Consider the following 16,620-nt stretch of genomic DNA (forward strand, 5'->3'; position numbering starts at 1 on the left):
GTTTCATGAAGCGAGTACAACTCATGTTAAGCATTTTTACTAACAAGGACAAAGTTTAGTGTAAAACGTGATATCCAGTGGAATGGGTGCCATTTCTAGTCTTCCCATAAAGTGTGGGATATTTCGTCGCAAACATAGTTGTTGTTTGTATATTTTCTTACAGAAGTTACTTATCGTAAAGAAGTTCTTTAATCATAAATATGTTCCATTTGAATAAAATAAAGATAAATCATATGACCTGAACAACATGAGCTGTCTTAATACAGTTCTGATTACAATTCTTATTCAGTAATAAACAAACTAAAGTTTTCCAGGGATGCAACCCTAGAACATTTTTTTTTATGATCCCCCTTCCTAGTCACTTCTAACTTATGGGGGAGGGGAGGTTATCTAGAGGTAACCAACCTGTTTTAACCATGGTTGGGGTCAAGCTTCCATTACTTGGAACTGCCACAGCAAAGTCAACACCCCAGGTTGTATTCGAACCGGTGCCACCAAAGTTCCAAGGTGGCAAAGACTTGTGCCTCAACCACCTGAGCTATGGACAGCCCAGTGCAACCTTAGAACAGAAACAATGAATAAATATATGATAATTGGAGTTAAAGGGTTTTTAATTTTCCTAGAAGTTTTTATCTAGAATATACTACCTTAGAAAATAGTGAACACTATTATTTATTTATGATGTGTTTGCTGAAGGAAATAATAAAATGGATGTTTGATTTATTTGTTCAGGATTTAAATTAAATTAAATTAAAATATTACAGCTTGCTTGTTGCTGCGGAAGTGCAGCATGTAGCCTTTGTTGTTCAGCCTGTCCTTCGTGTCGAAATTCTACCTCTTCTAGAATTATGTATGCTATAATGCTGCTCATTGGTACTATCGTTGGATGTATATTCCTCGCACCTGGTTTACAAGATGCACTTAAAAAGGTGAGGACAATTTAATGTTTGTTTCATTAATAAAACAAAATAATGCATTCTAATGTTCTACTTATGTTTTTCAGGTTCCATTTTGCCAAAAGGATGGGGTTGGTAGCTTAATAAGTTCTTTTGACTGTTCTAATGCAGTTGGTTACTTGGCAGTTTATCGTCTTTGTTTGGCTCTATCCATGTTCTTCTTCTTAATGGCTATAATTATGATTGGAGTAAAAACATCTAAGGACCATAGAGCTGGGATACAAAATGGGTATATAATGTTTCAATTAATATTATTATGTAGAAATAAAACCAATGATATGACTTGATTAGATTTGGTACTAGTTCTGAAGAACTATTCTAAAATGGCAAATGGGAGGTGTTCTGACTTATAGGCAATGAGGAAATGGTCAACCGTTGTCTGTTATGACCTGATACCATTAACTAATTTGTGTTTACATTTAGGTTCTAATGTAGATTGGAATGGATCTTTTGTGGGTATGTTTGTCTCTTGATTGAATGTAGTGGGTGGAAGTTGTGGTCCAATTAAATGTCAGTTTTCGTCCGATTAAAGCAGCAATAATATTAGTTTATGTTATAATCTATAACAGTAAAACATGTATGTTAGAGTAGTGCTTGTTATTATAGAAATTATTTTTGAAGAACCATATTCTATGTTATGACATAATTAATTAACTAGGCTTCAATATATTTTTAATTTGCAATTTACTGTTTACCCTATGATTGAATCTAATTGTATGATAACATAATAATAAGAAAGTACAAAGTTCTCAAAAATGCCAGCAAATTCGCATGCAAAAAATTTTCCTGACTAGGTATCTTACTGTTGTGAAACTTATTGGATTTGACCTCATTACAGTATGACAATATCAGTAATTAGGAAGACAACTTCAACATTGTTAGAGAACTAAGCCAAACAATTGTGATCAAACCACTGGAATGGTTTAAAAATTAAAGAAGCATTTTTTTCCCTGTATTATGCTAAAATTATTCTCAGATATTTTTATCTATTCAATAATTATTTATCCTTCTGTTCATAGCAAGATGCTTTCTTTGTTTGATGAATGGAATATGGCTCGGGTGCGGTCAAAAAACTGAAATAGTAAATGATTATACTATTTTTATTGAGCCAATGTTTCGCCCCACGTTGTAGGGCTTCGTCAGGGCTAAAATCTTTTTATCCTGCCCTCGTCGTAGCCCTGACAAACACTTGACATAGTTACAAAAAAAAAAAGAAAACATAAGTGGAAAATAACAGGGGTATATTAATGAAAAGTAAAATATAATAAGAAAAATTAAAGGTTGTAAATCCAGACTTTCTTTGTTTGATTTGTAGATTTATCTAATTGTTTTATTGCTTTATCTATTATTTAATACTCTTTTTTTTTTATATTAGATTTTGGGGTATCAAATATCTTCTGGTTATTGGTGGAACTATTGGTGCATTCTTTATACCAGAGGGATATTTTGCTACAACTTGGATGTATTTCGGAATGGTAGGCGGTTTCGCATTTATAGTGATTCAGCTTATTCTGATAATTGATTTTGCTCATTCTTGGGCTGAAGCTTGGGTTACAAATTATGAAGAAACTGAATCCAGAAAATGGTAAATACATTACTAAACATCTTAGTGTCATAATGTTCTTGTGACCATAAAAGTTAGTATTAAAAATATATATAAATTTCAGGTATGCTGCTTTGATGATAACAATGTTGATCAATTATGCCTTGGCCATTACTGGTATTGTTCTTCTGTACGTTTTCTTTACAAAGGTAAATTTAAAAAAAATATATTTTACTTTTTATTGTAACAGCACCAATGATTAACAATTCATTTCTATAAACATCTTATTTTAGCCTGATGACTGTTCTTTGAACAAGTTCTTCATTTCTATCAACTTGATTCTCTGCGTACTTGCTAGTGTTTTGTCAATATTGCCATCTGTTCAGGTATGCAATGTTTTTTACTTAATAATTCTTATATTTATTATTTTTTTGCTAATTTGGTGAATTATATTAATTAAATCACTTTGGCAGGATGCACAACCAAGATCTGGATTGCTTCAATCTTCAATTGTTACCCTCTATGCAATTTATCTAACATGGTCTGCTTTGGCAAATAGTCCAGGTATTATTCATTTTTTAAGAATATAGTACGAATTACTTATCACTCTTATTTTAATGGAATGATGTGCTAACCAATATAATAGCAATTATTCATTTCCGTTGGTTCCTACTATGAAACTTCTGTATAACAGACATGCAAGAGGATGATAATTTTTTCCATTATACAGAGGTTTCTGTTAATATTAAAAGAACAAAAAAATTAAATTAAGTCGTGATGTCTCATAAATAAAAATATCCTTTTTTTTTTTTTTTTATACTTTTTAAAAAAAAGGAAAAAGATTAGTGCCTCATTGTAGGAACATTTTGATCTTTTGTCGTCATTTTGTAGGACACATACATTGATGGTAGAACATAAATTTGAAAATCGGTGGACAGTGTGTAGGATCATTCTAGGGTAACCTGTGACCGTGGTACCAAATTAATAGAAAATTGGTATCATAGTTGTAGCCACACGCTTTTTTATTTTTATTCGATTTTTATATTATACTTATCTTGAAACTTAAAACCTAAATTTTGAGGAGGGAGGACTATTACATTTTTTTTTACACACACACATTGATATGCTGTATGCATACATTGAATACTGTCTACATAATAACTGTATCTTATTGCTATCATTACCTATCATTTCTGGAATTGGGAGTTGGTACATACACATTTTATGAATAGTGTCCGTTTCTCAGAGGAGTGATTAGCCCTAATGGGGATTAAAGTTGGTGTCTGCATTCAACATGGAGAGATTTAAATGTATTACATCTGTATATTGTTGGCTGGAACCTTAATAAGATTTTCCATTAAGAGCGGGGTACCATTATAGAGGGTTGTCCGCTTAGAGAAGTTCCACTGTATTTTGTATGAACTCGAAAGCAAAAAAAAAAAAATAAATGGTATTTGTATTTCATGTGAAGAGCATATAACAATTCTAAAATAACAGCTAGATTAATAGCTGTTCTTTAATTTAAAACATTCCTGTCTTTGCATTTTATCTTAATTTAGGGGATTATGAGACATGTTATAATGAGAATCCACTCTATATTCTATATGTTTAAAGTAACAGAAATTATTTAACATGATGATATGATTAATTAATTTCAGTAACTAATTACTAGTTGTTTCAATTTAGTTATTATGCATATGATATTAACTTTAATAGTTATAGTATAATAATATATGAAAGGATTAAACAATTATAAATTCCTGGTATTAGCATTAAATTGACTTTTGAAAGTATTTATTCAACTAACTTCTTAATTTTTATTTATTATATATGTTTTTTACAGATGACAATTGCAATCCAGGACTTCTACTTATGGGTAAAAATAAAGTGAATTTTGATACTGAAAGTATCGTTGGACTTCTGATTTGGATGGGTTGCGTCCTATATTCATCTCTAAGAACTGCTTCCAAATCATCTAAAATAACTATGTCAGAACATGTACTCGTTAAGGACACAGGAGCAGGTAATTAATGGTGTATTATTTTTTTTATAGAATGTAAGTTTCCTGGAACAAATAGTTAATGCATAGTATTAATGTATTACTGTATAGTATTAATGTAACCCAGATAATTAATTCAGCATGATAATGTCATTAAGCCTATTAAATCATTTTGATATCTAATCTTCCAATTCCAGCAATTTAATTGATGTATGTGTGAATGCCAGCATGAATAAATTGATTATATAATATATAAAAGAGTTACGAAAGTAAGAAATATTTCATGTGAACCAATTGGTAAATGTGCATGTGTATAAGTAAAAGTGTTTCTACAAATTGATCATCTTTCCTTTCATGATTTTAATCTTTAAAATTATTCATGAAAACTGAAACTAGTTTAGTGAGTAGAATAAGGAAAATTTACTAGCCAAATTTCAAAATTGTCTAGTATAAATGGAACTTCTATTCTTATTAATCTTTAGAAGAGATTTTGTTTTATATTGAATACTTTTTACCATATGATGTACCTGTTATCATAGGGTTTCAATTATAAATATAAACACGGATCAGATTCTCTCCCTTCCTATCTTTTTAGTGCAGAGGAGCCGAGACCTGATGGATGATAGATAGTTCCATGCATGCTGCCGTTTTTGTTCAGTTGTTTTTCCTCTTTGCTGTCACTATTTTTGGATATTCAGTACAATCTGATATACTGACCATTAGGGGACAGATAAGTTGTTGATAATCATTTATTCTGGACTACTGATGGTCACATTTGAAAACTGCAAATGAACTTGGAGGAAGAAATATAAGTTTAGGTAGCTTTTGCTAAAAAGACGGATCACTCTAATTGTTCAAACAATAATTTTGAGGTTCTGCCATTCTCCTGATTTTACCAAAAAGGTTCCACCATTTTCCTGTTTCTAGCAATAGGGTCCGCCGCCTAAAAATGATTAGGAACCATTAATCTAGAACATAAAACCATTAAAGAAAAGGTTAAATATTAAAAATTTGAAAATGGATTTGGTTAGTTTTGGAATGCAACCCCTATGTCTTAATTATTTATTGTGACAGATGTATTAATGTATGTATTGTTTATTTTATTTATCTTTTTAATCTAAATGCCATGTTATGAAGGCATTTCATTGCCTTATGAAATTTTAACGATGAAACGATATTAAATTTTAGTTAACATCCAAGGTTTAATGCTGATAGCACCGAAATATGTTCTTCTAATTCACATGCAGCTTTTATTATTGTGATATTGACTTCTAATGTTGTAATAATATTTTATTTGTTTTCCCCTAAAATCTTTGGCTTTTCAACAATATATAATAAGTATATTTTACTTTTCTTATTTCTGGAAATGTGTTTTAAAACTGGAAAAAGTATTTTTCCTCTTACCTCTGTAAGTTAATTAACAAATCCTTTCAGAGTTTAAATTTATTCATTTTTTATTACTGGTTAAAATGTGAAATAGTCAATCATTTTAAACAGACGAAAGTTAAGGTACTTTAGAGGAAAAATGTTTAAAAAATCCACATTCAAACCCTATCAGATTATTTCAATGAGGATGAGATCTGTCTGATGTCAAATAACATTTGATTGTACATTGATTTACCAAATTTAATTTAAATCGTTTGTGCTGTTTTTGAAAAAATCGGAAAAATTGATTCCATAAAGTGGTACTCTCTGGTCAGCTGATTCTATAAAAAAAGTTCCATTCCTGTTGTATCCCTGTCCTAAATTTTCATTTCAGTTTTGTATGACTTTTCGTTTTTTAACTCTGCTGACAACACACATACTACTTTGCGAAACTTTGTTATTTGGATTCAGGGGATCTCAGAACGCTTATTCCTGACAAAAACTGGATTTAAACTTTTTCACAATTGCTATACTTCCTTCCCCCTTACTATTCATATCATATATAGGTAAGTGAAAGTAAAAAAGTTGTTTTAAGAACTTCTTTATTGTTTAATAGAAAATTGAAAACACACGTTAAACAAATACCTTATCTTAAATTCTATGTACTTAGTTCTCAAATTTACTTTAGCCCATACTTGAAGCTATATGTTGTGTTAATATATTGTTATAATGACAATATTGAAAGTCTATTGACATTTCATTTTGAAATACTTAGACAATAGATTATTTTCTTATGGAACCTGTTTTTAAAACTTAAGGGGTTCAAGCAAATTACAGAACTCATTTTTTGTGGTAGTGTTGTAATTAGATAAACATATTTTCTTTGTTTTCTATCTATCATTGTATACTTTTAAGCAGTGTAGTATTCTTGGATTTTCCATATCCCTTTATGGATTTATCATTTATGATTTATCATTCTCTGGTAAATATGTAACAATTATGTTATCAATGACTAATGGCAGTGCCTATCAAATTATGGCGCCCTAACTCAGAAAGTCTACTTCTGATATGAGAATCCTAATAGTGCCAAGAAATGTCTGAATCAAGTTCGTTTTATGTTGGGAGCATTTAATCTGTCTGCCTTCTTCATTGTTGAATTCATAGAATTATTAATGATTATTAAAATTATTTTGTCCGTCTCAGTACTTTGTCTAACTTATTTTTGTTTTAGTTAAATAAAAAATGGAACTTTTGAGGTTGAAGTGGTAGGGGTCTAATGCACAAATAGGTAGATGACTTAAGCATTGAACCTCTGTGTTCACTAGGTATTATCACTATTATTAAAATGTCTCTAGGAATACTTTGTTCACAATGATCACTTAGAAGTCAGTGCGAATGTTCTTTTAAATTATTAGTAAAATGCCATTTAATCAAACTTTTAGTTTTAAATAGGTTTTAAAAAATTATAATAATCATTCATTAAAAGTTACTTATAAACAAAAAAAATAAATCTTTTTCCATTTTCAAGTTTAATAAAATCTAATGAAGGGGTATATAATTTTTTCCCAAAGTAGTTTGTGTTTAGTTTATGCTCCTTATTTAAAACTACTTTTTATTTTATTTTGTCTTAATAGTTTACTTTCTTGTTTCATAGCTCGATCTTCCAAGACAAACCTCATTTCTAATGAAGGTATGATAACTCATTGTATTTCCATTAGTTGCATGTAAACCTCATTTAATAACTAATTCAATAAAATATTTTTCCTTATATCCTAGTATGTTTGTTTGCTGTTTTTGTTTTACCGTTCAGTTCTAAATTAATTTAAACTTTAAACAAATTTTATTAAGAAAGTGTAGCTTAAAACAAAATTTGTTTTATACTAATTTTATTTTTCCATTAAATGAAGCAATATAGTAGGTGCCCATTTAACTCCAAGTTTATTTTCTGCTTTGTTAGAATTTAAGTGTTTCAAAAAATTAAAGCACAAAATTTAAAAACTAATATAGTTCTTAATAAGGCATATATAAACATTGTATTATTGTATATATAAATAATTGACTGTTGTCAGGGGTGCGGTCAAAAGAAAACAAAAAATAGTTAACAACTGTCCATTTGCCGACGTTTTACCCCACTTTGTAGAGCTTCATCAGGGCTAAAAAGATACAATGACAACTAAAAATATTTTGACATTGTAGGATAATAAGATAGGTAGGGTTAAAATTATGAAAATATTAGTGAAAAGAAAATTATATATAAATGAAAGAAAAGTAGAAATAAAATAGTATTAATATAAAATAGATAATGATAAGAATAAAAAAAAAATTACGCAAACTATTTGGTTAAAAATGAACAGGAGACGTAATAACACGTAAAAATAGAAAAGTAGATATGAGAAAACAAAATTTAACACATTAAAATACAGAAAATAAAGAAGTAAGTTGAGATTAAATAAAGGTCGAGAAAGAATAAATAAAAATAAAATAAATAATAAATGAGTAAAGAACAAATGAGGACCACCCACCTGTTCCAGTTGAGAGCTTTTGAAACAATGACAGAAAATCTGAAGTATACATAGTGGAAGGGAAGTAACCGTTCATGGTTTTATTTCAAATATGCGAAATACAAGAAAGAGGAGTTTCCTTCTTTTTGACTGCACCCCTAACCATCTTCTCCATTATTATATTAGTCAGTTCTAGGTTTCCTCAAATTCAAGTGGAATCAAAAAAATTACTTATAGTTATGTAGAGCTTTAGGTAAAAACTGTTGTAATAGTTGATTTATTTTGGACGTTTTAACATGATTTGTGATGTGTAAGATTCGTTTCATATAGACAACAAATAAAAAATAAAATAAACAACATTTTTTTTTTCTTTTACGTTTCCTAATTTACTGTTATTTCAGAAAATAATTATTTTATTATTTGTTGTTCTTGCTTTATTTATTATTAACATTACCAATAAATAAATAAATATTGCTTATTCTAATACTTTGTCATAGTTTTTGTATGTTTGGGGGTTATATGTGGCTAAAAAAAAAAGATAGATTTTAAAAATTTCTTGAAGGAGATTGCTTTAATCTTCATAAGTCTTTCAATCATTTTTTAATGAAGCTGTCTGATTTTTTTTATTACATGTCATTGGATTAATGTAATTTTTCAATTTTGTTATATTCTGTAATTTATCTTAAAATTAAAATTTTTTTCAACTTTCACTAGACACTAAAATGGAATGTTATTTTTTTTCATAAGGTAAATAGTTAATAAAAGGGAATATACTGGTGTATGTTTATAGCATGGATTTGTAATGCTTGTGAATTAAAGTATTAATGATTACTTGTCATTACTAAAAACATCTGTCACAATAGTTCTTCCTAGATATGTTTTATTTTAATTGAAAGATGGTTGATTGAGCGTGTGTAATTAATAAAAGGTAGGTGGTCCGGCTGTGGTCAAAAGAACTAAAATAGAAAATGAACTATTTATTATTAGCCAACATTTCGCCCCTACGTTGCAGGGCTTCATCAGGGCTAATAGCAGATACAAACAACTAAAATTAATTAACAGAGAAAGAGAATAAGATAACATAAAATAAAAATAAATTTTGGTGTGGTTAAAATGATGTAAAATATGTGAAAATTGGAACAAGTAAATAAGTAAAGTTAATTTTTATATAAATTTTCACATATTTTACATCATTTTTATCACAACAAAGTTTATTTTTATTTCATGTTATCTTATTCTCTTACTCTGTTAATTAATTTTAGTTGTTTGTTATTTTCTATTTGAAATCTTTTGACCACACCCAGACCATGTTCCTTTTTTTAGTTTTATTTTAATCTTTCAGTTTTGTGAATGTGTATTAAAAGTGAGATTTACCTGCTCATAAACTGATGGTTTGTAAAATAATAAATATCGAGCATGAAAGAATACTTATTCCACTATTGTAATAGTACATTTCTTGTTGTATTTTTAAAAAAATGTAATGGACCTTCGATAAGCCTATTTGTGTACAATTTTGTTATTGTATTTATGAGATAAACTTTCAAGAATATATATAAAAAAAAATTATAACGAGAAATGTGATTATTTTATTTCAGGAAGAAGCATATTTACCAATACATTTAGTAGATGAATAACAACAACGTTTCACTTTTATTTGCTCATTTATTTCCAGGTTGTTTGTTTTATAAAACCAATTACTCCACATCAAATTTGTAAATATTAAGTATATTAGGTTTAACCTAGTGCTTTGAACAGCCCTGATGAAGCCCTGCAAAGTGGGGCAAAACATCGGAAATTAAATAGTTAAAAACTATTTGTTCTTTTTTGACTGCAACCGTGACCATGTTATATAAATATATGTAAATATTAAAATTTTATTTTTTAATTGACGACTTTTAAATGGCTAAGTAACCCTGAAATATTGTGGTTATGCATCAAATAAATTAATAAAATATAAAAATATCAATATGTTTCTTCCTGAAGTAAAATAATCACATGAACTTATATGTCCTATCAATAAAATTATCACTTACAAATTTTGAACTCATTATAGTTTTGATTAATAGGAAAGGAAAATAAATTAAAGATAAGAAAAAGTTGAACTTTAATGCCACCAGACATGCTTGAGCATATGAGCAAAAATAGTAAATGAATTATTAATTTAAAACACCACATCTTTTCATCCTTTATCTCTCAACATCGTTTATTTATCTCCAATGTTCCAACTCTTAGGCTGATATTGAAGAAACCTTAAAAAATTCATCTTTTTTACCTTCAAGTTATCCATTAACAATAACATTATATTTACACTATCATACCTTAATTTGTTATATCAAAGTTTAAAACTCTCTTTTACATGCTATTATGCCCAAGATTATTCATCTTTATAATAAATAAACCTATCAATTAATATCACAAATTTTATTATGGATTTATGCTTTTTATTATGATAAATTTCTATTATTTTTTTTTTTCTTTTCCACGGAACAGCCTTTCAAGACCACGCGAATATCACTACTTTTCCTTTCTCATTTTTGCTTTTCTCTACTTTTCCCTTCTCATTTTTGCTTTTCTCTACTTTTCCCTTCTCATTTTTGCTTTTCTCTACTTTTCCCTTCTCTCTTTTGATTTTCTCTAGTTTTCCATTTTCATTTTTGCTTTTCTCTACTTTTTCCCTTCTCATTTTTGCTTTTCTTCTCTCCCAGTATCTTCTCATCATATCTGCGTGCCTTTGCTTTTTCTCTTCTGACCACGCAGTACCCTTCCGTTTCTCTTTATTTATTAAATTTCTCATCTTAGTATATTAATCATTATTATAAAAATCTTATTAACAAAACCTATCTCCACAAAGTTAAGAATATTTTATCAGTAATATCAAGTGCTTAATATAATTTACCTTTACTTTGTTTTTTACTTTATTTATTTATAAAAATTATATTCATAATTTTCATTTTTCGATGGATAGTTTAGAAGTAATAAAGATGATTTTTTTTAAGGTCTCCTTGATTAAGGACTGGAATGTTAGAGAAAAATAAAGAATGTTGAGAGATAAAAGGATTAAAAGAAACTATGTTTTAAGTTAACCTTTTCTCAAACAACTAATGAATATGTAGTATATCAATGAACTAATAAATAATTGATTAAAATAATTTTTTATAACAGTATATGTTTCTTTATATTTCGTGTGTTGAGACAAATATCTGCAATCTCTGAAACTTATTGGTCCATCAAACTGTTAAATTTTTATCTGAGCAACTTAATCAAAGTCGATAATTTTTTTTAATGCTTATAAATTGCTTTTTTACTTGATATTTTTGTCACATTTTACTGTTAAATTTAATGTGTTTGTCAATGCTCTGCTTGTGTTTTAATATGTTTTATAGATACTAGTTTTTCTATAGGGAATTTTGATTTCTTTGTGTTCAGAGAATGACAGCGGAGATGGTGGAGAAACAGGAGATTCGAGGGATACTAAAGTTTGGGATAATGAAGCTGATGGAGTTGCTTATTCTTGGTCTTTCTTCCATGTGATGTTTGGCTTTGCAACACTTTATGTAATGATGACATTGACCAACTGGTATATGTAAGTATATTTTGATCATGTTATTTAGTGTTGTATTGTTAATTTAATTCAACTTGATTCCGTTAGTCTGTAAAATTAAATTGAAAATTATGAGAATCAAGATAAGCCTGTTGAAAGGAAAACAAATCAAACATAATGCTATTATATGAATGGTTAATCTGACAATTACGAAAATGTCCTTTTAAAAAAGAAAATCAATAAATACTTGTTATAAGTCAAATGAAATTCAAATAATTTGTTTCCTAACATTAAATACAATATTGTTAATTGTAAAAGCATTTTTTCTCTCACCTTTTAAAAACCATATCACAAAACAGAAAATAGTTTTTGTTTCCATATCTGTTTTATTTAATTAAAATGTCACCCAAAGCTTGGACACATTTGTCTTAAATTTGAACATATTAGTTTTACTATTGTGAACTTAATAAACAAAGTAGGGAATGAACAAACGACAAACTGCTTCGGAATAAACATTTATTTGGTTCAATTTAAACATTTTAAAAACTGAAACTAGAATAAACAATAGATGACTAACTAAGTAAATGTAAAACTGAGAAAGCTGATACTAAGTTTACTATCCTATTAGTGTCACTGTTTTGGGGTATTATAAATGGATACCCATTTTTCTCTTGTGCACGAGCACAAAGGTGTTCATAGCTACATACCTAGATGTGTTCCTTTACAAGACAACCTGCAGAAAATAATTATATTACTGTAAGAACACTACCATAATAAACACTATCTTTGATCGTTAAAAGTTATAAAAATAGAATTTAAAGTTTAAAGTTTTCAAATATTATATTGCTAAATTTTCAAAGATAGTACTTAAAACATTATACAGAGCTTCAGGATTAAGTGTCCTAACTAAAAATATGAATAAATGTTAAAAGAAGAAAAAAAAACTCTTTAAAGGTACATACATACCTGTTAACACTTTGTTTTGGAGTTATTATTATATCTACAGATTTTCATTGTTATGATTTATTTAGGTTATAATAAATAAATTAATATATGCTCCAACTCCTTTATTAATGAAATGTACACGTTAACATTCATATTGAGGGTTCTAAGTGATTACCTTGAGCATTAAAACAGGCTTGGTTGATTGGATTGTTATTGTTTCGCAAGATTCAATTATCCTTCTTTGTAAAGGTTTACTTTCATTAAATTTTTGTTTGATGTCACCCCAAACATAAAAATATAATGGAGAGCGTGACACCACATATCTCGTGCTGTGCTGTGGAAGAAAAGTGCCGAACCTGTATTAATGATTAATGTAGGAAATGTTAATTAATTATTAACATTAATTGATTTGTAATCCCCTTGTGAGATTGTGACATGTCGTACATCAACCAACCTACTCGCTATAATTGTCTGAAAAGTCAGATAAGTAAGGCTACCAGGGATGGTGGGAGTGGAGGGTTTCACATTATTTTTCAAATTCAGTCGCTTTTTAAGTATTGTTCGATTTAATTATCTTAAAGTCTCCTCTTCCTGTTTTAAGCAAATATTTCAAAAGTGATATACGACTGTCACTCCCTGGGGGTTTTAGTGGGGCAGGTTTAGTTCATTTGGAACAGAATTTAATATGAATGTTAATGTTTACATTTCATTGATAAAGTAGTTTGAACAGATTATTTATAATAACCTAAATAATTCATAACTGTGAAAATCTTTAGACATGAGTATTTATCACCTAAACAAAGCATTAACAGACATGCCTTCTTAGGAATTTTTTTTTCTTATATTAAGATCCTTTATTAATATTTTCAAAATGAGGTGTTTATAGTTGGCCGTAAATTAATTTGAGAAGATGATCGGTGGTGCGGTCAGCAAAAAATTTAATATTTTCAGTAAGGACACTATACTCAAACACCCTGTATGTATTCTATGAGTGTTGATTATTTGATAGACCTATTGATGTTTTTATTTAAACTGAAAGGCAAATAATAATCGGTGACCCTTTAGGTTTTCCATTATCTTCATGCTGTGGGAAAAGTGAAACAAATCAGTAGATGTGATTTGTAATTGTGTATTACTAATTTTTATATATACTCATGTTTTTTATTTGCTTATAACACTATCTTTTGAAATAATTTAATTTCATAATTTTGTTAGACACTGCTGTTATTTGTTTATTATCTATCCATGTTCTTTTTTTTCTTTCATAGGCCAAATTCTTCATTGGAAACGTTGAATTCAAATAGCGCTTCAATGTGGGTGAAAATGTGCTCTACTTGGGTATGCCTTGGGCTCTACATGTGGACTCTTATAGCACCTATTGCCCTACCAGACAGGCAATTTAATTAAGTCCTTGGTAAGATTTAATAATTAAAAATAATAGATTAGGATCTTTATATAATTAATTCTTACTAGTATAGTTCACCAGCAATAATAGGCAGTGGGAAAATTAAAACAGTCTGTGAGAGGGGAAGTAACAGTTGAACTATAAATGATATGGTTGTTTTTATTTTGTCATAAATGTGAACATTTGATGGAAACAATTTAAATTTTAAAAAATTATTAATAGATGGAAAGTTCATAAATTTCCTAATGAGCTATAATCTACCTTTTAGAGGTATTAGGAGCGTTAGTTTTAATTTAGTTCTACATGAGTTCGCTTTCAGTCTTCTTAGATTCTTGCAGGTTAGCTTTTTATAACTTTCTTAACTCATTATAATTTTTAAAAAATTGTAGTTTATATTTAGAAACTGCATATGTTCTCTTTACTTAACAGAGGTTAAACTACTCATTTTTTGTTCTCAGAAGTAGAGCAAATCAATTGTCATTTAAAAAAAATATTAAATCATAAAATTTAAATTCCTTTTCAACAAGACTGAGATATGCAATATTTTCGAATCCTCGATTTTAATCATTGCTAAATAATTTTCTTTAATTTATTTTTTTTAATTAAATTTTTATATTCCATGAAACATTTTGAAGTCATATTTCCTATTCTTGGTATATGAAGTTAGAAAAGAATACTTAAAAGTAAAGCATTATACTAGCAGTTATTTTCAGCTGCTAGGTTTCAAAACGAATAAAGTTTTTGGAAATTGAATTTCAGAGATAATTAAAAATTGATAAGAATAATAATAATGATTGAATATTTAGAGGTAACTTACTGTAATTGATGTTGATGCGACAAAAACTTTCACTTTTAAGATTTTTATAAAAATCAAATAATTATGAATAGATGCTTTTTTATTCAATCAACTGTCTATTGTGCAAATTCTTAAGGATACATTTTTTTTTTTTTTTTTTTCAATCGTCTTAAGTAAATCAGTAAGCTTGAGGCTGTTATGTGAAAGAGAAAGATACTATTTTAAATAGAACTAATTTGTCTTTGTTTAGTTTAATGTAATAATATATTATCAACTATTCATTTTATTTATTGTTATAATGATTTTTGAAAACATTTTCTTCCACAGGGCTGGCTTCCATTATTAAATCATTATTAATTTTATGTGTGATTTTATTGCTGTAAGCTTTGTTTATAGTTAAGTGAATTTATTAATAGACTTTTCGTAATTTTATATTTTGGATATGTATCTTTCCATTTATTGTTATACATAGGAATTAAGTTATCTGTAATTTTTTTTTTCACTCCCATTTCCTTACTAGTTATGTTCATTATTTTCATAGAATTAGAAAGATTTATTTTATTAATTTTAAAATTAACACAATCTTCCTTTCTGTGCTGTTAAGTTTAATGATATATAGCTATGATTCTAGTGACCACAATGTCTTATATTGTTAAGTAGTTTTTAGAATAACATTTGTGATGGTGGTGAGACTTCTCGACGTGGTATGCTAAAGTAAGCAAAACGTTTTATATGTTTTTAAATAATATTTAAGTTTAGTGTACTAATAATGTTTTAAAAATTTTATATTTATAGTTTTTACTAAATATAAATTTTCTTCTTAATATTTAGTGGTTTATGGATTCATTTAGTTTCATATTTAATATCAATGTACGTATTCCTAAGCTGCTAGTCACGTTACTCTATATAAAATCACCTATTAACAATGGAAATATTTTTAGTTATATTGTATCTTAAAGTGTGTGTTATTAAAATACGGAAGAAATGTAAAAAATATATTATTAAATTTCTAATTTGCTATGTAATGTTATGTTGCTATGTGTAAATAGGAGTATCCAGAAAAAAAATTCTCTCTACAGTTCTAATTGTACTTAACTTTAAGTAAATTGGTTGTTATGTGATTTATTTTTCTGTCTTCAATTATTGAATCTTCTAATTACAGTTGTTAAATGTTAATGAAATTCACTAGTTATGTAAATATATAAAATTAAAAAAAATGGCCTTTTTTTATTAACTTTATATTTCCTTTTCCTATACTTGAACAGTTACTCATTAATGCAGTAACCCAGTAGAAGTTGCAGTGTCAAATTTTCACTGGTTTCTTGAAAGTTTATGGTGTCTGCTTAAAACAGAAATAGGAGGAGAATTATGAGCTTATCACTATCTGGCAGTATGTTTGAGGAGAAAATGTATACGTGCATTTAAGGTGGTCCTTAAATGAGAGTAAAAAAAAAAGCTATTTTTTCCTTTCATGTACTCAGTGATTTTGTTGTACTCTGTGAAAAGAATTACTGTATTTTTTGAAGGGTTTAAAACTTAATTTTAGCGTTTTCTATGCCCATTTTTCAT

The 16,620-nt window shown here is 28.0% G+C and overlaps 1 protein-coding gene across 1 annotated transcript; it reads left to right on the forward strand.

Annotated features, from left to right (window-relative positions):
• Positions 1-764: 764 nt before the first annotated feature.
• On the forward strand, positions 765-15,413 carry LOC106678048 (serine incorporator TMS1; the record flags this gene model as incomplete). Its single annotated transcript, XM_014416339.2, is given in 11 exon segments — positions 765-929; positions 1,004-1,185; positions 2,332-2,541; positions 2,624-2,708; positions 2,793-2,885; positions 2,973-3,063; positions 4,343-4,522; positions 7,518-7,553; positions 11,791-11,947; positions 14,119-14,264; positions 15,379-15,413. Coding segments are annotated over 10 exon segments (1,338 nt in total), but the record flags the coding sequence as incomplete, so codon positions are not given.
• Positions 15,414-16,620: the final 1,207 nt, after the last annotated feature.

The sequence above is a fragment of the Halyomorpha halys genome, unplaced genomic scaffold (genome assembly GCF_000696795.3).
Source record: "Halyomorpha halys isolate HHAL.00 unplaced genomic scaffold, Hhal_1.1 Scaffold120.1, whole genome shotgun sequence".
Classification (NCBI taxonomy): Eukaryota; Metazoa; Arthropoda; class Insecta; order Hemiptera; family Pentatomidae; genus Halyomorpha; species Halyomorpha halys.